The sequence below is a fragment of the Chlamydotis macqueenii genome, chromosome 8, assembly GCF_036417535.1.
Source record: "Chlamydotis macqueenii isolate bChlMac1 chromosome 8, bChlMac1.mat, whole genome shotgun sequence".
Classification (NCBI taxonomy): domain Eukaryota; kingdom Metazoa; phylum Chordata; class Aves; order Otidiformes; family Otididae; genus Chlamydotis; species Chlamydotis macqueenii.
In genome coordinates, this window is record NC_141563.1 from 35,915,722 (window position 1) to 35,937,819 (window position 22,098).

Sequence of the window (22,098 nt, forward strand, 5' to 3'; positions counted from 1 at the left end):
GGGGTGAAGCTGATGATCGTCCCTTCAAAAACTCCTTATCTAAAGGTTAATGCCTGATGAGAGGCGGATAAGGAACGTGTGTGTGAGATCATTGCAGCTCCGAGCGGGAATCCGGGAGGAGGGAGTGTGCTTTTCTGTGCAGTACAAAGGTTTGATAGAAGAGGCAACGTTTAGCGCTTGTAATCTTATCCTGCTTGACTGCTCTTCAAAAACATTTTACATTTTTTCCCCCTGCATCTAGAAACTTGGACCAACCGACCTTCCAAACATAACCTTAAAATAGCTTTGTCAAAAAAAAACATCAGCGCAAAAAATTTCCTGCCATTTCCATAACTATGAGCACATGATTTGCAGTTCATCTTGAATAATGATGTAAGAAATCTGCCAGGAAAGATCCAAGTGCTGTTACCAGGGTTGTTCCCTAACCAGCTGCAGCTGCGGAGCAAGCGCGGCCGGCTTGCCCCTCGCTTGCAGGAATGCCCGTCGCCTTTGCAGGAGGAGTTCTGATAGGGAAGGGGTTGTTAGAGGAGAAAAAGAGTGATTCTCAGAGGCTGACATCCCAGCTAATTGATTTATTTTTTGATCAATATTTAGATCAAATTCATGGCCACCGTTACTGAGCTTTTCTAGGCAGCTTTGCTTCCCTGAAATGAGTCATTTTGATAGAGGTGCCGTAAAACTTTCTTATGATGACAAAGAAAAACACGCAGCCATTGCCTCAGTGTATCCTTGCCAAGGGATTAATTGCGTGAGAGATGTATTTTATTAAGCTTCCCGAGCTGTGGATGCTGCTGCGCTGCCCAGATGAGGTTAGTAGAAAACACATGTCAGCTCTCACCAGTGATGTTTCCGTCTCCGCGCAAACCTGCCTCCTTTCAGCGCCGAAACCCTCTCGCCAGAAGTGACTGGAGGAGGGGAGCGCAACGCTCTGCAGCCCTGAGAAACGCTCCCGCCGACGTGTTTGGGTAATTGTAAGATTTTGGGGGGGGCAGGGAATTTTGTCTGTCCTGGTTTTAGAGGATAATGGCCATAATGTGGCCTCAGCGCCGGCCTGGCCCGCTCGATGCCGTCCCACGTGCTGAGCTGTGCGAACCAGCATCCCAAACTCTGGTTAATTTTGGCTGCTTTATCTGTCTCCGGATCGCAGGCACCGTGTTAAACCAGTTATCCGTCTGGAATGCGAGATAAGGACTAAGTAAGCAGTTACTTAGGCAGATCGTATTTGCTTATTGAATTTTATTATTATTTTTTTTAGGATCCAGCTGTATCAGTGTGCTGTGGGACTCTGTAAATTTAATGGTGTCAAAGGACAGCATTATTAATTTTTTATTTTATGCCTATGCTTTTCTAGCGAACCACTGAAACCCTAGCTGCCCTGCGACTTTAAAAGGGTGTCAAAACAGCAATAGCTTGTATTACACAGAACTTTTCCTTAAATTACTCGGTGACGTGCAAGGCTGGGCAATTCTCTTCTTTTTGCGAAGTGAAATGCAGCCCTCACATTTCTGAAATATTGTTGTGAAACAGAGCCAGCGTGTTCCCGCTTTCAGAGCGAGGCGCAAGCAACTGGGTTTTGCTCTTCGGAAAGTCTGACAGAGTATTATTCATCTGTTTGCTTTAAGGGATATCTGCCAAGTGAAAACTCCTTTCACTTTATTCTCCATGAAACTGGAACATGAGTACGGAACAAAATACAATTTATTTAACAACGTCCAAATAATTTATTCGGCATTAATGCATGCACAGAGGGTGTACTGGATATATGTAATAATAAAAATAATTTAGTGATACTCCTTTTAATTAACTGCAGAGTTTTCTAGAGCACGCGTCTTCTCGCCGTGCTGTCGCCTATCAGCATTCATCGTGAACTCCGCTCCCCTAAAGCACCGCGCTGTGGAACCCCGGTTTTTGGTTGCAGATGTGTAAGTGCATGATCCAAGCATTAAGCCGGACCCTTTCGGCGGAGCGTTTTTGAGGGCCCAAGCGTCTCCCTGGGTGCCACGCGGATCTGGGGCTGTGCCGGACGATTCGCCCACGCTGGGAGCTGAACCCGTGAAGGGTTTGTAAAGCGCTTGGTTGTCTGAACTAGGCAACGTTGGCTGCGTTTTCCCATCAGTACTCTGCTGCTGGATATAAATTATTTAGATAAACAGCTCTGACTAGTTTAGTGCTATGGTAGAACTTTGGTTTTTTTTTTAAGCAGGACAAAATGCCTTTCAATTTGTAACTGAAAAAAAATGTCTGGACAGTCTTCACCCAGAGCCAGAGCTACTCCATCTCCTCTTGCTAGATCTCGGAGATGACACAGCATTTATTTGCTTTTGCTCTTCAAATCAGTTAATATTCATAAATCAGTCTGGTTTCGCCCACACACCATAATCCCACGCCAGCTTTACGCGGCCGTCTTCCAGTGTCACTGAGTGTTGTGGTGTCCTTTCCCCCTCTGCTTTTGTTAATCCTCACTGTCTCTGTGTCCACTCCACTGTTTACATTGCTGCCCGTTAGAGATTTGGTCACCAAAAGAATGGTAATCCAGTGATCCCAGTAACCCGCTAACAAAAGACCTAAGCACCAGTATATATATCGTAGCGGGCTGGTGGAAGGGAGAGCGGTGCTCCTACCTCTGGTCTTGGGGCACTCAAAACATTGGGGCTTTGTCTTCCTTTGTCCTACCTCTCTCCTTTCCCCGTTTTTGCTCAAGGTATCAAAATTAGTCCTGTGTTTATGATTCTTTCTTAAGTACTCATGCAAATCCTTCTTAAAGCGAAAGAAAAAAAAAGGGAAAAAAAAAAAGAAAGAAAGAAATGGGTGGAGCGTGGTAGAAATGACCACACAATTACACCAACTTTGGAATATGTATTTTTAATACATTGGATATTGTAAAAATAAATACAACATGGTCTCAGAAGGTTCCATTTTTCTATTAATTTGTTAAATACTTCAGAGTGAACTCGTGTTAAAGCCTGGTTGCAAAGCTTTTGCTAAACTGAGTTCCTGGACCTGCTGTTGACATTTGCTGGGAGCGTTGTTTTGATTTGGGCAATTTCTGGTAATTTAGAAAAAGCCTGGCAAAGAAAAGGCAGTGTATATGAAGCGGACTTGGATGGAGAATCCTGCGGAAGTGGTTTGTGCACACAAACCAGAGCACGGAGCCGCGTTTGGATGGGTGGATGCTGTGCAGCCCCTCCAGGTTTAGCACGAACCGATAAGAAACAAATTGCGAACCGATCGTTTTTGCCGTTCCGCTGCTGCGAGCTGCTCTGCCTGCTTTGCACGGGGGTGCCTAAAAAGCTGCTGCTCTTTCAAGTCAGCAAGTCAGAGGCAATTAGAAATACTCCCCGGTTTCAGGCTGCCGATCAGCCTTTCGATTCACCGGAGCCGTCATGCCATGAGCAGGTGAGATGGAGATCTCTCCTGATACGGCCCGTGTAACTGCCTCCTCTGGGATCCCAGTGCAAAGTCAGGGATTTTGGTGCTCCCTTCCTTTCCTTGCGCGTTTTTATGCACTACGGTCTCTCCTGTAAGAACCAATCCTCTGGGAAGTCTCTGTTAATGATTCGCCGTCCGGGAGCGCCTGCCGTGCTCAGTCCTGCTCCTGTAGCTGATACCGCGTTCCGCTAGTGAAGGGCCAGGGAGTTTGTGGCGTGCGAGGAGCAGCAGTCACCAGTAACAGGGTAACCTTTGCGGGGAGCAGCACCTCTGTCCTGTATACGAAGCACCCCTGCGTTCCGACACCGCAGCGATGCAGCAGTGCCCCAGCGGTACCAGACCCAGCGGTGGATGGTGTTCCGGTCTCAAAGCGCTCTGCTTTTTCTGAATGTGCTTTTTCATTCCCCGTAAGACCTTTGCACGTGGAGCCACAAGCACCTCTTCGAACGTCAAATGCCGAAGCCAGGTGGGGTGAAGGAGAATATCCCAGGCAGAAGAGAAGGTAACCCCGAGAGAGCCGTTGGGAGGGTCTGCATGAGAAGCCAAGGGAAGGAGAAGCATGAACTTGCACCGGCCATTCTGCGGTTTAGGCTTGGTTTATTATTTTGTTGCCGGTTTAGTATGTGAAAAGCTGCTGGTGACCCAGAGTTGACAGATGTAAATATTGCTGGCACAAAAGAAAAGAAAATTAAGGAGAGGATAACAAGCCCAAGTGGGGACAGTGAATTCTCTGTCAGTTGTTTTTTTGTAGGTGACCCTTGTTGAGACCTTTGCCATCTTAAACTCCATGTGAAGAGCAGGGTCCTTTTACTCGTACAGGCACTTACACAGATGTACCCAGAGACAGATGCAATACCTTAAGACGGTGCTGATCTTTCAGGCAGCTTCCATAATCCATAGAAAGACAGATAGTGGTCAAGACTGGGCTGTGTGAAGACCCAGTGCATCCTGTGGCGATGCGGCTCTAGGTTAGGTCAGATGATGGTAATGACTTGGTGTGGACACCCTTCAGAGCTCTTACTCAGCCTTTTGTGAACGTTGTGGAATCGGATACTTGAAGACACCTGAGTGTAAATTTAATCCCTGGTATTGTTATTACACGAAGCCAGAAGTGTTGTCACCGGGGGAACTGCAGCGGGATCGAAGAGCAATGGGCAAGCTCCAAGACAAACATCAATGCCAGAAATATTTAAAGACCAAAACAGAGTGGAAACCGAATCTGAAAAGAAATAATCTTAAAATGCTACAGCGCTGTATCATCTGTCTGTCATTAAATCCAGTACTTTCCTTTTTCTTGTGTAGTCATCACCGAATGGTCGCCAGGGCTTTGCGGGCTGCAGGCAGCAGAAGAAGCAGGAGGGTTGCTCCTGCAGGTTGGCGTCCCTGGTTTCACCTGCTGACTGCCTCCAGTTCGGCGGAGAGTTTGCCCAAGTGATTAAGTCCATCCCCAGTCAGCAACGCCTGGGGCTTAGATTAACTTCCATTTCATTAAGATTTAAGCTTGTCCCTGCATTTTAACGCATTAATTGCTGAATCAGGCCTCATTTACATCCCATTTGAGCCAAAGGGACTCATCCTTTTGCTGTCTCCGCTGTAGGCTGCGGCTCTGGTTTTGGATGAAACCTCTGGAGAGCAGAGGGTGCTCAGCCTCAGCAGCAATCCCTTCGGCAGGAAATGGCCCTAGAGCCAGCAGCCGCCCCCACAAAACACGGTATCGCGCGGAGCATCGGCTCAGGGGTGTCCGTCCGGCGGAGCTGCAGCCGCATTGGCAGCAGCGTTGTCTGCAGGGCTGCCCTGGGTATCACTGCGTACAGCTTCAGTTGCCCCTCAAGGACCGAAGGAACTCCCAGGGTGGCCCTAGGTAAACACGTCCATCCTGAGCCTTCTCGTAAAAGAGGGCTGCAGGAGTGCGGGAGGGGGAGAGACGTCATGAAGAGGTGCAGAGGCAAGAGGGGCTTTCATGTGACCCTGAACAGCTGGTGGAGGGTGGTACAGAAACGGAGCCAGGGAGTGAGATGTGGCCACTTGTTCACTGACGAGCATCTGCCGATAACTCCACCACAATGACGCGTTGCCAGTCTGCGATCAGGACTCCTCTTGTGGGAGCTGCTATTTTGAGCTCCTGATAGTTGCCAGGAGCAACAGATGGACCTCAGGGCCCGGTACTTCCCTTCTCTATCACCATGCCCCGGCAGAGCAGCTCTGGGAGCGGAGACCGGGGACCATGTCCTCTCGTGTCCGGGGGTCCTTCTGTCATACTCTGATGCTCCTGTTGCTCTCATTTGATTTGTCCTTCTGCTGCCCCATTATGGAGCTGATTTCCAAACTGGTTTGAAGTAGCGCCTGCTCCATCTGAGCTACTCATCTCCTCTTTGTGAATTCAAGGCTGGCATGCAGCCCCGGGGGCAGGGGTGGTGGGATCCAGGATCTCCTCTTTGCTCTAATATTCACCTTCTGCAATTATCTCCAAAATCCTCCTCCTCGGGGCATTTCCGTCCAGGTGAACTGGTGTCCCTGCTCTCTGAAATCCTTGCTGCGTGCGGCTACAGCAGTTAAATCTCCTTTTGTTCCGAAGCGAACCTCAGAGTGAGGTGAGTTGGCTTTGTTGACATCTCAATGGCATTTCTCCTGGTTTTATCTTCTCCGTCTAGTTGTGTGCTTAAATTGCAATGCTTGATTGCCTTCTAGAACCGTTGCGGTTAAGTGTATTCCCCGAGTTAAATTCCATAATAAATTATAATGAATAATGAATTATATTATATTGGAGAATTTATTCATTAGGAGATGGGGAGTTGCCCTCCAGAGCCTGCAGTAGCTATTGTGGTTTTTTGGCTCAGTTTTCAGCTGTTTTGTCTTCTCTTCAAGAACCAACAGAGTAAAAATATTTTTGCCAGTGCTGGCTCCGTGCAGACGCACATGGATGTGGTTGTATGTCTATATCAGAGCGTCTGCGTTGGCTGGGTACTGCCCATTACCCAAGGCATCACAGCCTACTGTCACTCTAATTGATGAAGAGTTTAATTGGCAGTTCAGAGGTTGCGCTTTCGCAATCCAGTTTTCAGTGTGCTCGGGAACATCATGGGACCGTCGTCCAGTGAAGCCTGGACCCCTTCCTGTTGATTCCTCGATTGATGTGAGATGCCTGTGGAAGGAGGTTTCCATCTCTACCGTCGCTCTTCCCCACCCCCTCGTCTTCGCAGTCAGAAATTACCGCGGTTGATTCATGGTGTCTAGCTTCTCTCTGGGAACTGGAAAACAACGCTGCGTGAATCCTCTGGAGCTGGTAGCTGAGGAGTGCCGGGGGATTTTTGGGGTGTCCTGGAAGGCCATCCTAGCGCTTCTTCCCGCTAATCCCATTAGCTGGCCCTGGCCGCTGTGACAGGGCGCTGGGAAGCCGGGCTGCGGGCTGGCCGCTTGCTCTAAGCCGTGCACACAATGGAAGGGTGACTTCAAAGAGGCTAAATATCATTTGCATTTCCAAGCTCTCACAGCCAAGGTCTTCAGGAGGGGATGAAAGTGGCTTTTGTTAAACTTAATGGCAGAGTTGATTAAAAAGCTCTGATTTTTCCCTATTAACGGCATTGGCTGATTCCACGGTTAGGCTTTCGGCATCTCGGGGAGGATGAAGCCTGGAAAAAAAAAAAAGCCTACAAAGAAAGTAACATGTTGCCTACCCAGCTGTGTTCGTGGATATTCCAATGTCGTTCTTCCTAATTTGAGAGGCATGTAGTAGCTGTCCTGGGTGGGGACAGGCATGGATAGCAAAGGAATTATTAGCGAGTTTTCATCAGACGCCTCCCTTTGCCAAGTCCTCAGCAGAGCTGAGGCGTCTGCCTTTTCAGAACAAATATCTCTAACCGGATTCTCAACGTGAGAAAGTAAAAGGGCTCATTCATGCCGTTGGGTGGGTGTTTCGGCGATCGTGTGTGCAGACCCCTCCTCAGAACATCCCTAACGCTATCCGTGGTGTGCCAGCGCCTGGCTGGTGATTATCTGCTCCAAATAAGCGGTGACTGCTCTGGTCCTCGGAGGTTTGGTAATTTCCTTTCTTTGCTTTGTTTGAAGAATATTGGCAAATAATTTCACATCTGGATTTATGTATTAAATGTCTCCTATATTGCATAAAACAAAGCACCTAATGAAAGAAATCTGTCTCTTTAACTCCTGTCTTAGCCTTGGTTCTGTTTTAGCAATAACTGTTACCACGCTCAGGGGAGATGGAAGAAACGTGTCCCGTTCAAGGGTATCAGGGCTGGGAGCGGTTGGATTTTCTGGATACGCTTTAAATTCTGTTTCTGCTGGCATGACTCTCCCTGCTATGTTTATCAATATCAAGTACAAGTTTGGTTTAAAAATACCAAACAGCATGTTGGCTGCTTTAAATAAACATAAATCTTTTTTTTTCCAGGCTGTTTATGTTTTCTCTTCTAATTAAGGCTGGGTATATTCCTGAATACAGCCTTCCCTCTCGTGCAAAAAGCATTTATTGCCTACAACATTGATGAGAAATCTGTCTAACCTGAAATGCCACTAATTATTTTTACCAGGCAGCTGGTAAAGTTTTTTTAAACAATAAATATTCAATATATTATTGAATATAATATTCAATATATTGTTGAATAACAGGATATAATCCTTATATTCACTTGGGGGTTGTTTGTGAGATACTGAAAACCACCTGCAGCGGTGTGGGAATCCTGCAAGGTTAAAACCATCCAGGGCGCAAAGCCTGTGCCGTGCCCCCGCCTCACCTAAACACCGTATAATCCCTTATCGCAGGCTCTTCACGGAGGGGCGGGCGGGATGCGGGTCCCGCGCTGGGCGAGCGTCACCCGGAACGAATCGCGGCGTGCGAGACAAACGCAGTGAGCCCCCCGCTTCGGCCGCTGGTGATGCGAGTGGCAGCTCCCTGGAGTGACGTTTTGTCGCAAGGTCGCGTGTGAAGTGGTTCACCCCTTTGTGTTTCTGCTCGATTTCAGTGACGAGTATGAAGAGGACGGGTTCTGCCAGCCCTACAGGGGCATTGCTTGCGCGCGATTCATTGGGAATCGAACCATTTACATGGAGTCTCTGCATATGCAAGGTGAAATAGAAAATCAGATTACAGGTGGGTAAAAGATGCGCTTGCCTCTTTCCCAAGAAGCTCTCTTTTCCCAAAAAGCTCCTAGAGTTTTATAAACTGCAATACTGTTTTTATTTCCCCTTTATCCTCTCCTGCTGTGAGCTTTGCACCACAACGCTCGCCCGGGACCCCTGCCGTGTGCATTGGCAGTGGGGGGAGTTGTCTGAAGAGTGACGATCTGAGCAGCCTCCGCGTCTCTGCTCATCCAGCCCCCTCAAAGGAAACTCAAAAATAATTTCCCAGGAGAAGGGGTTGTGTATTCCCAGCTTCTGGGGGAGTCTCAAAGCCAGGCTACCTTGTGCTGCTGTTTCCCAAGTGAAGGGAGAGCAGACTTAGTTGATTATTAGGTGGAAGAGGCTCTTCCTCTTCCAGCCTAAGATGATATATGTGTAAATAATTCAGCGGGTCATATTTTCCCTTTAGATTTAGTAAAGAATGGTTTTTCATTGTTTTTGTGGGAGATGCTGTGCTGATGAGGGTGCTGAATTCAAGCTGAGGCCTCATAAATACCATGATACTTCCCTGGTTTTTTATAGACATTAACTTCGGGCAGATCCTACCAGATGATCATCTTGTCTCTATTCAGAATTTCTCTTGCTGTCAGAATATTCCAAATTTCTCTTCCCCCTCGAGTGTTCTCCCGAGCCTTCAGGGACATGGGTTTTTATCTATTGGCTAAAAGGCATCCGAATACTAAATAACTTTGCAAAGCCTTACAAATTATTTGGGGGAAAAAAAAAAGTATAATTAGGTTTGGGGTTTTGGTAGTGTACTTAACATTAATCCTGTGCTGAAAACCAGATGTATTTTCTCTGTCAGCGAAATCAGCGTCGTTAATAACTTTTAATGTAATTAGCGCTCTGTATTTCTGGAAGGCCCGTTTGGCACCTGAACATCTGAAAATAATAGTCGCAATGGGAAGTGAGGGTTATACTGGGAAGGCGAGAGCACAGGAATGAAATTCCCACCGGGTTAAGTAAAATCCTTTTGTATATTTTACAGCTGCCTTCACCATGATTGGCACTTCCAGCCATTTGTCGGATAAATGCTCCCAGTTTGCCATTCCTTCGCTGTGCCATTACGCCTTCCCCTACTGCGACGAGACCTCATCAGCTCCCAAGCCGCGAGACCTGTGCCGTGACGAGTGCGAAATTCTGGAAAACGTCCTGTGTCAGACAGAGTATATTTTTGCAAGATCTAATCCCATGATTCTGATGAGGTTAAAGCTGCCCAACTGTGAAGATCTCCCCCAGCCAGATAGCCCCGAAGCCGTCAATTGCATCCGGATTGGGATTCCAATGGCAGATCCCATAAATAAAAGTAAGTGAAAACCGTCTGTGCGAAAAATCAGCCCTGTGAAAAGGTTGGCTCTAGGGGCTCGTGCATCAGCGCTGGAGCTTGCGCTGGGCTTTGCAGTCTCACAGATGCCATGCTCCAGAGTGGGTAGAAATTCAGAGCTACTTTTTTTTTATTATTTTTTAGCTGCCTATGGACTCATACTAAATGCTATTTATTGATTTTGGATCTTTTCTAATTCATATGAAGTAGAAACCAGTGCCAGTGTAAGTGTTTGAACACTGAGGAACATGGGTAGCTTCAGCCTCCCTGTCCTCCCCAAGCAGCCCGATGTGCTCCAGCGAGGCCGCGGGAGGAACGTGTCAGGAGGAACACGTGTAGGGGCCGGGTCCGTGGCTGTTCCTGCCTAATGCAGCCTAATTTTAGGCATCAGCTGAGCTCACTCTTTGATCAGGTCGGGCTGCAGTCTGTTCACAACCCTTCTACATCTGAATAGGCAAACATAAAATGTGGCTCCCACAAATTCTCCACCTTCGTATGAAAATAATGGCTGCAATTCAGGTTCCCGCTGTAGTTTTTACTTCTTTTGTGTATCTTATATTAAAAACGCTTGGCATAAGCTGTTTTCATTACAGAAGCATAAGCTTTAAATCCTCCCAGGAATGTGAATGCAAAGCAGGCCCTGCCTTACAGCCGCAGCAAATTGGGAGCCCGTGCTCCCAAACTGGGTTTCCCGGCCCCGGGCCAGCAGCGCTGCGCTGAGGCTGGGGGATGCCGGCAGCGCACGCTCCGGCCGGCTCACCGCCCTGGGGTGCTGCAGCCGTCTCCCTTGCCGCCACCAACTATTGCTTTGGATTTTTTTTTTTTTTTTTTTCCAGATCACAAATGCTACAACAGCACAGGAGTAGATTACCGGGGGACGGTGAGCGTGACCAGGTCGGGGCGGCAATGCCAGCCGTGGAACTCGCAGTACCCCCACACCCACACCTTCACCGCCATCAGGTACCCCGAGCTCAACGGGGGCCACTCCTACTGCCGCAACCCGGGGAACCAGAAGGATGCCCCGTGGTGCTTCACCTTAGATGAGAACTTTAAGTCCGAGCTTTGCGATGTCCCGGCATGTGGTAATTACTCACCTTTTTTACGTTTTATTTTGGAACAAAATGAGGAACCGTTTTGTCACGTCCATACAGCCGTCCTGCAAAATAGGAGCTTGGCGGAGCTCTGTCTTTTTTGAATCCCTAAAAAGAGAGCTGTAGGAAAGGGTAACTACAGGTTTTTTAGCTAAAGCCACAGCATCCCCGCCCCGAGGAGACCCTGCAGCTGACAAAGTGGTGGCGTGAAAGTGTTTCGCTAGGGAATAGCTGAGCCCTCGCCTGAAGTTGGTGAAGCAGCAGCGCGTTACCAGCCCGAGTGTCCCAGGCTTTCCGGGTTGTTGTTACGATCACTACAGCTCCTTATTCCAAGTTAAATTGGATCACAGAAGCTGCACTGTTGATGCTGATCCACAGAGTGGTTGGAAAAGGTTCTCCATTTCACTTGGTTTATTAAGAGCTGTTTCAATAAATGCAAATCTCACTTAACAGAGCTCAGGCCTTGTTTAAAAAATAGAGATGGCCTTGCCAGATCCTCTTGGCTCTGTTTTAGGTTTGTGTTTACAGAACTGCCCTGACTGCATTCTGGTTTTGCAAAATGAATAAAAATGGAGATTCCGCTCTCATTTTATTTTGCTTTTCTGAGTCTGGGGTAGGTGGATTTTAGACCTGAACAAATGGTTCCTAATTGTTTTATCTGCATTTAGAAATAACGATATTGATAGCGTGCCAAGAAAAAAATACAGCTATTTGCATGAAAATGCCAGAAATGAACCCAGAAATGTTCTGGAAATTCATTGTACAAAGTTTCACACAAAATATTATGTTGCCTACATGTTGTCACCGTAACATCGCCTTTCCCCTTGGAAAGGAGATACCTTTTGATGTTACTGTTCGATAGCCAGAACCAAATTAAATTATTTCTGGTTATGGCTATGAACATTCCTGCAGTGAGACATGTTCTGAGCCTGCTCCAAAGTCTTTTTCAATTAATGGAAAGATGGGAATCGATGCCAAAATGGGATCTAAATTATGTTCTTCTGAAAGAGCAGATCAGGGGAAAGGCAGACAGTCTGGCTGTGTCATGTGCATCTCAAACCCTCTCTAACACTCGCATACGCTTTTTACAGTCCTGTATCTCTTTTGCTGTTATTTCAGTGCATTTAACTTCAGTTATTTTTCTTGTTAATTAGGCACAGTGATAGACCGTTCAATCTATATGAATCCAAGGGCAGGCTGGACGGGGCTCTGAGCAACCTGATCTGGTTGGAGATGTCCCTGCTCATGGCAGGGGGGTTGGACTGAGTGGGCTTTGGAAGTCCCCTCCCACCCAAACCTTTCTGTGATTCTATGATTCTAAATTGTTCTGAAGATATTTTTCAGCCTTTCAGTAAAAAAATCTGGATCTCAGTAGCAGTCAGCAGGACTCCCGTTAGCGTGCTGTCGGCTCTTGGCTCTCCACCCCGGGAGCTGCACGGCTGCGGGCGCAGGCGCCTGGGCTGGTCCGGGTGAGGAGGTGTAGCCCAGGAGGTTTGGGCAGCTCGCTCTGACCAAGCTCAGGTGTCTCTGTATGCCCACCGCCAGCGATGCTGTTGAGCTTTCTGTGTCCACTGCACTGTCGCTGTATGATACGACCTCTCAGCCATGTGCATTTTGTGTTTGCCGCAACTTCGGGATAATTGGGTAATTAAGAGTTGATGGGGAGCTGCTTGCCAGGCCCCCTCTAGATGGGCTCTGCGATCCCAGGGCTGGCTCAGGCTTTTGATCTGAAATAGCTGAAAGGAGGACGCTTTTGGACGTGATGCAAAAGTCTCTGATTTGAACGTTTTACTAGATAATAAATGAGAGACTGGCTGGCTTGAAGAATTCCTGACAAGGGTTTTAATTACCTCTCACCACTGCCTTAAATGGTACTCACTTTCAGCTGGGTTTATGGCATTATTCTTCTAAATACAGACAAATAGAGCTCTGTCAGGTGAGCAGTAATTTAATTGTTAAGTGCTAATCTGCATATTAAAACCAAAATACCACGTGGGACTTGCATTCTGCTGGTTTTGCACTGGCTGAAAGAGCCATTTCAGGCACATTTTAATAAGTATTGTGCATTCTGCCTCACCAGGACATGCCTAGATGGGAAATGGATTTAATTAGAGTGGCTCCCAAGAAACCTATTAACCTAATGAGGCTTCACAGCAGGGGCTGCTACTTAATAAGAATAATAATTCCCTTTGACTGGAATAGCTCAGGTGATGAACTAGTGCCCGGGTCTCCGTCTGCCTCGTGCTGATGCTTTCTTTTTCTTTCTTCAACTGTATCTTTCAGTGGTCTCGCAAGCCGCAATAGATCCGTTTCATAAAAGTTTGTCAACCTTAATGTAGGAAGATGTGAAACATGGAGGAATTCGAGCATGAGGCTTAGCAAAGACAAACAGAAGAAGGTTTTGAAGGAGAGGGGAACAGCGCTGATTGCGTGTCCATGCTGGACGGCAGCAGCTCATGAAGGAACCCAACAGTGGGTCCGGGCTGTGACAGGGCAAGAGCACACACTGCCCTGCTGCTGGGCACAGGGAGACCCTAACGGGGACAGTGCTTTAGTCTCTCTTGTTCCCCAAAGGCCGTAGAAATATTTGGACTACCTCTCCTCTCAATTAAAAAACAGATGGCACAGCTTAATCTAAAAAGAGTAGTCAAAGAGGAGCGTGGGGGGAGCAGAAGGACAGCGTGAGCCTGTAAGAGGAGAGGGGTTATGCAAAGTGACGTCCAGAACCATTTGAACTTTGCCTCTGTCACAATTTGAGTCAAACCCAAGCTTCAGATCAAGTTCGTGTTTAATTAAATGCATAAAAGATATCTGTGTGGGCTGCCAAGCACTTCTACAAATCCAGCCTGGAAAAAAAAAAAGACAAACAAACTGAAATGACCCAGTAGGAATAACAAAACACTCCCTGTCCTGCCAGAATCTGCTAAGCCTGCTGCTGCCACGGACATTCACCATCTCCCTCAGACACAACCAGGCTATGGCCACTGGTCCTGCAGCTCAAGGTGATCCTCAGAGTTCCCGGGGTGCCCCGTCCTTAGTGTGTTAATCTGTGTGTAATCACACCCTGAACTTTAGGAATGCTCCTAGGACGTACCAGAGCAAAGCAGGCTTCGGCGTCCCCATGCTCAGAGCAGGCCGGCTGGGAGGTTTGTCCTTGTCAATGCCAGTGGGTGCTGCGTGAATGCGAGGACGTGAGCTCCTTCCCGAAGGCTCTCTCTCCTCTCCCACCACGCCTTCCCTCTAAGCAACGTGCCCTGTGAAACCAGGGCCGGCTGGAGGGAGGCGAAGGTCTGATGCCCCGGCTGTGCCTTGCTGGGCACTGGGAGAAGAGGGTTTCACCTTTCTAAAATTAATCGGTCACTCCCTAGCTGTTGAGAAAGCTGTGTGCAGAGGGAGCAAATATTACAGCTAGCATCCGCACTGTGTTAAATAAACCGGCTTCCCAGCCTCTTCAGATCCTTCTTTTTTATCCGCGCAGTTGCAGATTGTTTGATCCAGTGCCCTGGGTGGCCACACAGATGCTTTGGTCACTGCTAGGAGATGCTGAGAACAGGGGGCTGGAAAGAAATGAGGGGACAAAACTGTCCTTTTTAACAGCTCCACACATTGCTGTTGGATTAGTGAAATTATGGCACCAAAACCTAATGTACGTATTAAAATAAGGAGTCCGTAATCCCACCAGAGCCTTTCTTCGATAAGCTACTTTAGAAATTAACTTTAACTTTTCTGTGGACCTGTGTTAGACACACTTCTAGATGACCCAGTCTAGTTGACTCTGTGGGATATTTCATTAATTGTTTTGGTTTTTTTTTTCTGAACCAGATTATAAGGATTCCAAGGAAAAGAACAAAATGGAAATCCTGTATATCCTGGTGCCAAGTGTTACTATTCCCCTGGCCATAGCCTTGCTCTTCTTCTTCATCTGCATCTGTCGCAACAATCAGAAGTCATCCTCCCCTCCCGTTCAGAGACAGCCGAAACACGTGAGAGGACAAAATGTGGAGATGTCGATGCTCAACGCCTATAAACCAAAGGTAATCCCTCATTTCTGCTGCGACATTCGCTGTCTGTAAAGGCAGGGAGTGAAATGCTTTGATCAGCTCAGCACTGGAATATTAAGCTGATTTCCAACCTGCAGTTCCTGATGGAGCCTTTAGCTGTGGTTTGGGGAAGAACTTTTCTCATCAGCAGGATAGCGAGCGTGCTGGACCTGTGGAGGTCATTCCTGCGTGTCCATCTATCTGGACGCAGAGGAGCTGGAGGTTTTTTTTTGTAATAAAGCAAGCAGCTCGTTACTGAAGCATCTCTAAATTGCTTCGTCTGAGTTAGAAGTAGTGCAGATAAAGCCGTGATTCAGCATTTTCTCAAGAGAATTTTTTCATGGGTCTGCTGTAGTCATATGTCATCTTTCACTCAGCTGAAATAACTTTGGAAAGATTTGTTGCTTGCTTTTTCAGGCTTACCCATTCTTTCCGTTAAAAAGAGAAATTACCAAAACAGAGCCTGGAAAAATCTTCCTGCAGTTCTGGCCAGCACAACTGATGCACAGCAGCTCTGGTTGCTGGTGTTCTGTTCACTCCAGTCCCAGTTCACAAAGCATTTTTAGAAATTATTTAAGTGTGATTAACCTTGAGCTCCTTGTTTGTTGGCAGGGCAGTCAATTTTTTCTCCATCAAGTTGTTCTCTTAATGGAGATTGTTCTTTTGAAGCATTTCGGAATTCAAATCAAATCTACAAGTAGTTAGAATAGAAGTTGTGTAGCTGTAGTATCTGAAACAGCCTTTGGGGAAGCTGTTATTTTTGTTAGAAAATGCCATAGCAAAATGAACCCAAATTTTGATTTTATTGGATTTCAGCAGTTGGATTTTAGCAACTCCAATCTTCAAGTATTGCTGCTGTAGGTACTCTTTCAGCAGAGCTAATCACTCGCCATCAGGAAAGGTTACCCTTGTCCTTCAGGAGCTGTGTTCTCCATCTCTGAATAAATTTTGGAGTCGTTTTCTTCTGAAGCTCAATAAAGCAGCTGTGGGATGCCACTATTGCTTGCTTTTAGATGTCAAGTTTATAGAATTAGGTTATAAAGAGTTAATTGTGGCAGCCTAGGGAGAAAGCCTGAAGTGGCTGTATCCTGTGAGATCCAGGGAGCGCGGCAGGGATGCACGGCAGGGATGCATGGAGCTGTGCCACTCAGGCAGTAGCTGCTTTTTCGGGGGTGCTGCCCATGCCTCTGTGGAGCCACAGTCTCATCGCAGCAGCCAAAAGTTGTTGCAGAGGGAAATTCCAGCTCACCAGCAGCTCACAGAAAGAGCGGCAGAGTCTCTGTAAGTCAGCGATAAAGTAAACCCACCGTGCTGGAAAAATGCAGCGCTGCCTTTGCCCGTTAGTGATAGAAACTGCATAGAGAGAAGTTTTTACACAGCGTATATTTCATATAACAGTTGATTCAGTGCCCCACACTCTGACCCAAGTGCCTCTTGGTCCCTGTTCTGCTAGATATTTGGGGTACAGTCCCGGTGAAACTGAAGGTAATGGAGATGTCAGCATCATTTTAATGAGGTCATGGTTTCCACCTAGACTGCCAATGCGCTGGTGGCTTGTGGACGCAACGTAGGAAAGCAGCTTGCCCAAAAATTTATGTGCTGCAAAAAGCTTTCCATCTTATTTATGCTAATTGTGTATTTTCCCACTGAGAAACCCAGCTCGGCCTGTCTCGTGTGTTTTGATTGCTTTTCAAACAAAATTTTAAAGGAAAGGAAGTAGAATCCTGTTTTTAAAAACTATATCATAGAATCATAGAATCATAGAATGGTTAGGGTTGGAAGGGACCTTCAAAGGTCATCCAGTCCAACCCCCCTGCAAGAAGCAGGGACAGCCCCAACTAGATCAGGTTGCTCAGAGCCTCATCCAGCCTGGCCTTGAACGTTTCCAGGGATGGGGCCTCCACCACCTCTCTGGGCCACCTGGGCCAGTGTTCTGTAACTCACATCGTAAAAAATTTTTTCCTAATTTCTAATCTAAATCTACCGCCCTCTATTTTAAAACCATTACCCCTCATCCTATTGCAACAGGCCCTACTAAACAGCCTTTCCCCAAGGATTATCCAGTATTAATGTCAGCTTTGGGTAAAAACACACTTGGGCTTCCAGCTCCAACTGAGGTAGAAGTGTGTTTGCTCATACAAATAAAAAAAAAATAGCATTTCATCCAAAACTTTCCATTTTAAGGGATTTTAATTGCCTTCCAAAAATATAATAAACCAAGCTCATCTTGTCGTTCACCTCATGGAAGGAGCTGGTGAAGAGATGGAGGCGGTGGCCTTCGCTCCTGCTGCTCTCCCTTTGTACTGGGTTTACTTTGGCCTGCTGCCGCGTATGTATTTTACACTTCTTTACATTTTGTACACCCATGTATGACAAATACTTGTCAAACAAAAACTAAGCAGATTTATAACCTCTTCACTTGAAATGAGCCCTTCCTGCCAAAACTTTATGACTTCATTTTCTTTCATAGTTTTCCACTATGTTGGTTCAAACAGACGAACCCAGCTTCAGGTCAGACAGAGGTCATTTCACTTTCATTACTAAAATATAATTTACAATATGCCAGACCTAAACAAGTTTTAGCCTAAAGGATTTGTATAATATAAACCATCTGTTCCTCAACAATATAGCTAATTTCCTGCCATCACCGTGCAGTCTACTGGCTGCCTGCTTAAATGGCTTTATTATTATTATTATTATTATTATTATTATTATTATTATTATTATTATTATTATTATTATTATTGCAGTATTTGTCTAAAAGTTGTAAGTAGTCAATACAATTAGAATTCATTTATTCTAAAGTACCTTTTTAAAATGTCATTTGTTTTCCTATAGCATCCCTTTAAAGCTGCCATTATAATATTTTGGGAATGCCAATGCTAATGTTTACACTGATTTATGAAACACGGGTCCCAGGCTCGTTAGCCTTTAATTACTACCCATGGCTATACTGAGGACCCTAAACGAGTGAGTTTGGATGTAGGTGTTACGAGCACGTGTGGAGGTTAATGCCTGAAAATAATACAACTTCCGCGTGGCCTAAGAGTGAGTTTACGCACCCGGAACGGCAACGGATTTTTGGATCTGTTGGAATGCTGTCTCATTTTTCCAGCTGACACTGTCCTGCGTGTTTCAGGATTGACGGAAGATTCAGTCGAGTGTGAACAGAAATGGTCTACTGGACATTGAAGGGTTAATAGCAAAGTCGAGGAAGAATTGGCTACATAGCTGGGGGTTTTTTTTAAGTTTTCTGGTACAACTTTAGGCCCTGGCCCAGAAAACACTTCAGCATGTACTTACTTAAAGTATGTGAATTGCCTCAATTCCTGAAATCAGTCAGATGCTATTTTAAGTGTATAAATGCCCAAACCCCAGGCTATAAATGCTGAAATGCTGCATATATTTAGATCTAATACTTCCTGCTTTGATCTGGTCTGGTGTAGAGGGTGAAAAGTAATTCTAAATTTAGTTTTGGAGCAGTGTGCATAGAGATCAGGCAGTGCTCAACCCTGCGCTTAGCCGATGTTGGGATACTGGTGTCCATGTCCTCAGGCTGTGTTGGGATACTGGTGTCCATGTCCCTCAGGCTGTGTTGGAATACTGGTGTCCGCGTCCCTCAGGCTGTGTTGGGATACTGGTGTCCATGTCCCTCAGGCTGTGTTGGAATACTGGTGTCCACGTCCCTCAGGCTGTGTTGGGATACTGGTGTCCGCGTCCCTCAGGCTGTGTTGGGATTCTGGTGTCCGCGTCCCTCAGGCTGTGTTGGGATACTGGTGTCCGCGTCCCTCAGGCTGTGTTGGGATTCTGGTGTCCATGTCCCTCAGGCTGTGTTGGGATACTGGTGTCCACATCCCTCAAGCTCTGTCTGGCCTGGGGCTGATGGTGTTGCACCAGTGCCCACATCTCTCAGGGCTGAGCGGGGTCATTGCCAGTGGGAATGTGGCCCAGGGAGTTCCTGGGTTGGTCTGCTTGGCTTTCAGATGTCCTCTGCAAAAAATCTTTTACTTAAAAATACGTTTTCAGTCCTGCTTTTCTGACAGGTTTTTGCTGTCGTTTCTTTAACAGAGTAAGGCTAAGGAGTTGCCTCTGTCTGCTGTTCGTTTCATGGAAGAACTGGGTGAATGTGCTTTCGGCAAGATCTACAAGGGACACCTCTACCTTCCAGGCATGGATCACGCTCAACTCGTTGCTATCAAGACGCTGAAAGACTTTAACAATCCCCAGCAGTGGGCCGAGTTCCAGCAAGAAGCGTCTCTCATGGCCGAGCTCCATCATCCGAACATTGTTTGCCTCTTAGGTATTGTGACCCAGGAACAACCTGTCTGCATGCTTTTCGAGTACATGAACCAAGGAGACCTCCACGAGTTTCTCATCATGCGATCGCCGCATTCAGATGTTGGGTGCAGCAGCGATGAGGATGGGACTGTAAAATCCAGCCTGGACCATGGGGATTTCCTGCATATTGCAGTCCAGATTGCGGCGGGGATGGAGTACTTGTCAAGTCATTTTTTTGTCCATAAAGATCTCGCTGCTCGTAACATTTTAATTGGAGAACAACTTCATGTGAAAATTTCAGACCTTGGGCTCTCGAGAGAAATCTACTCGGCAGATTATTACAGAGTTCAAAACAAGTCTCTCTTGCCCATTCGCTGGATGCCACCGGAGGCAATCATGTACGGCAAGTTCTCTTCCGATTCAGATATTTGGTCCTTTGGAGTTGTTTTATGGGAGATATTCAGCTTTGGACTTCAACCATATTATGGATTTAGTAACCAAGAAGTCATAGAGATGATCAGGAAAAGACAACTGCTGCCGTGCTCTGAAGACTGTCCTCCCAGAATGTATAGCCTGATGACAGAGTGCTGGCATGATCTGCCATCCCGGAGGCCACGATTTAAAGAAATCCACGCCCGGCTGCGCTCCTGGGAGGGTCTTTCAAGTCACACTAGCTCTACTACCCCCTCCGGTGGGAATGCCACCACTCAAACGACTTCCCTCAGCGCAAGTCCCGTTAGTAACCTCAGTAATCCCAGGTACCCTAACTACATGTTTCCAGCGCAAGGTATACCGCAAGGCCAAATCGCCGGGTTCATCGGACCACCGATCCCTCAAAACCAGCGATATATCCCCATCAATGGGTACCCGATCCCACCAGGATACGCTGCTTTCCCAGCTGCCCACTATCAGCCGCAAGGCCCACCCCGGGTCATCCAGCACTGTCCTCCTCCAAAGAGCCGTTCTCCGAGCAGCGCCAGTGGATCGACTAGCACGGGTCACGTCACTAGTTTGCCGTCTTCGGGATCCAACCAGGAAGCAAATATTCCTTTGCTGTCTCACATGTCAATTCCTAGTCATCCGGGGGGAATGGGTATGACAGTTTTTGGAAATAAAACTCAAAAACCGTACAAAATCGACTCAAAGCAGTCTTCCCTATTAGGAGACTCCAGCATCCATGGACCTAATGAATCTATGATTTCGGCTGAATTGTAAATAAACGAGGCCTTTGTACATATAACTATTTACAATACAAACTAGAAAGGCGTAGAGAAGATTTATATTCAAATATTTTATTAAAAATTCTTCTGGTTGTTTAACGGACATTGCAGCAAGTATCTTCTGTGAAGTTTAACTGCTTACCAGGATGGGCAGGCTCAACCAGACACAGGTCATTGTGGTATGAATCCTCAGCTTTGGGAACGGACGCCTTGTTTCTTGAAGTGCCACCGACAATTCAGAGAGGGGAAGGGGAATTTGGGGTTTTTTTTTAAATGACAACATTTTATCATATGCTTTTCCACCGCTTTTTAAACCTCTGATGTGGTTTAAATCACAGAAGCTTTTTTATACCGAAAACATATTTTAATATTTGTCTCTTTTTTAGGAGATGCAAATATTCGGAGATCTACTGGGTGTGCAATTTCGGTTCCAATAGCTAGTTAAAATATTTGTAAATTTTGCAGTCGAGGATTATGTTTCAAATATGCGATCTGAGAGCTGAATAAATTACTTCAGGTAAGATTTTGGTCTTTCGTTAAGTTGGGAGTCTGAGTTCAGATTCAGACCAAAAAAAGTCATTTATATGACAGCGCCATAGCTTGAGTTACCGACTCGCAGGCTACAAAAATCATCTGCTGTTGGCTGCTAAAGATGGCTGGAGTTCTAAGAAATTGCCTTAAAGGGAATGAAATTAAAGCGTTTTAATTTCAGAACCTGAATCGACTTATTCAAAGAGAACATTTCATGATTTAGTAGTTAAAGCGGAAATTTTATCTCCTTTTGTTGCTATGCAACTGTTTAGCGGGAAGGCTCCAAAGCACCATTTTCTAGATGACAATCAGTTTTCCCAGGAATATTTATTGTTGCAGATCAACGTGTGATTGCAGTGACTCTGACTCCAGTAACCCTGAAAAAAGGGAAGCTCACATTCCATCAGGCAGCAAACCCTTTGATAGCAATTTTGTCTATCAATTCTAATAATGTGAATTAGTGTTAACGTTCGGCTTGGAAATACGACATTTGTATAATTGCTAAAAAATTCATTCAGGTATAAGCAATCTAGATGATTCCTTTGAAACCACTTTAATGAGTTACAGAAGTGCTGTGTACACTACAGGTTTTCACAGACTTTTTTTGTACTGAATAGTATTTTTATTGTACGCAGAACAAAAACAATCTTTTGCTGGGTTGACAATGTTGTATAATATGACTTTATTTTTATCTTTTTGCACAAAAGTGTGATGATGTTTTGTACAGCAGACGTGAAAATACATCTCTGCATTTTATATCTTGGTCTGTTTCTTTTTATTTTTAACCTGATGTAGATGTTCTTGAAATATATTATGGTGATATTCAGCCACTACCTTATACGAATATTTTTCTTTGTTTTCACTGCATGCGTTTAATCACTGTATTACTTGATGATTGATTTATTAATTATGGGCATTTCAATTAGGCAAGCATGAACCTGTAATAAGAAAGGCTATTTTATAATTAAGATATGTGCATTTTTGTATTTCACATGCCAGAGGTGATATTAAACACTGATTATTTTATGCTGCTGTTTATTAAAACCTTG

The 22,098-nt window shown here is 45.9% G+C and overlaps 1 protein-coding gene across 4 annotated transcripts in view; it reads left to right on the forward strand.

Moving 5' to 3' along the window:
• ROR1 (ROR family WNT receptor 1) overlaps nucleotides 1-21,883 on the forward strand; it is a 161,768-nt gene extending 139,885 nt beyond the window's left edge. For 3 of the 4 annotated variants that reach the window (XM_086753917.1, XM_086753919.1, XM_086753918.1), the window contains exons 5-9: nucleotides 8,409-8,536; nucleotides 9,554-9,871; nucleotides 10,726-10,971; nucleotides 14,803-15,014; nucleotides 19,089-21,883. In XM_086753917.1, the coding sequence (XP_086610043.1) occupies nucleotides 8,409-8,536; nucleotides 9,554-9,871; nucleotides 10,726-10,971; nucleotides 14,803-15,014; nucleotides 19,089-20,513 (2,329 nt within the window). In that variant the 3' untranslated portion in view covers nucleotides 20,514-21,883. The remainder of the gene's footprint in view (nucleotides 1-8,408; nucleotides 8,537-9,553; nucleotides 9,872-10,725; nucleotides 10,972-14,802; nucleotides 15,015-19,088) is intronic. The other variant, XM_086753920.1, reaches the window with a different exon arrangement.
• The last annotated feature ends 215 nt before the right edge of the window (nucleotides 21,884-22,098 follow it).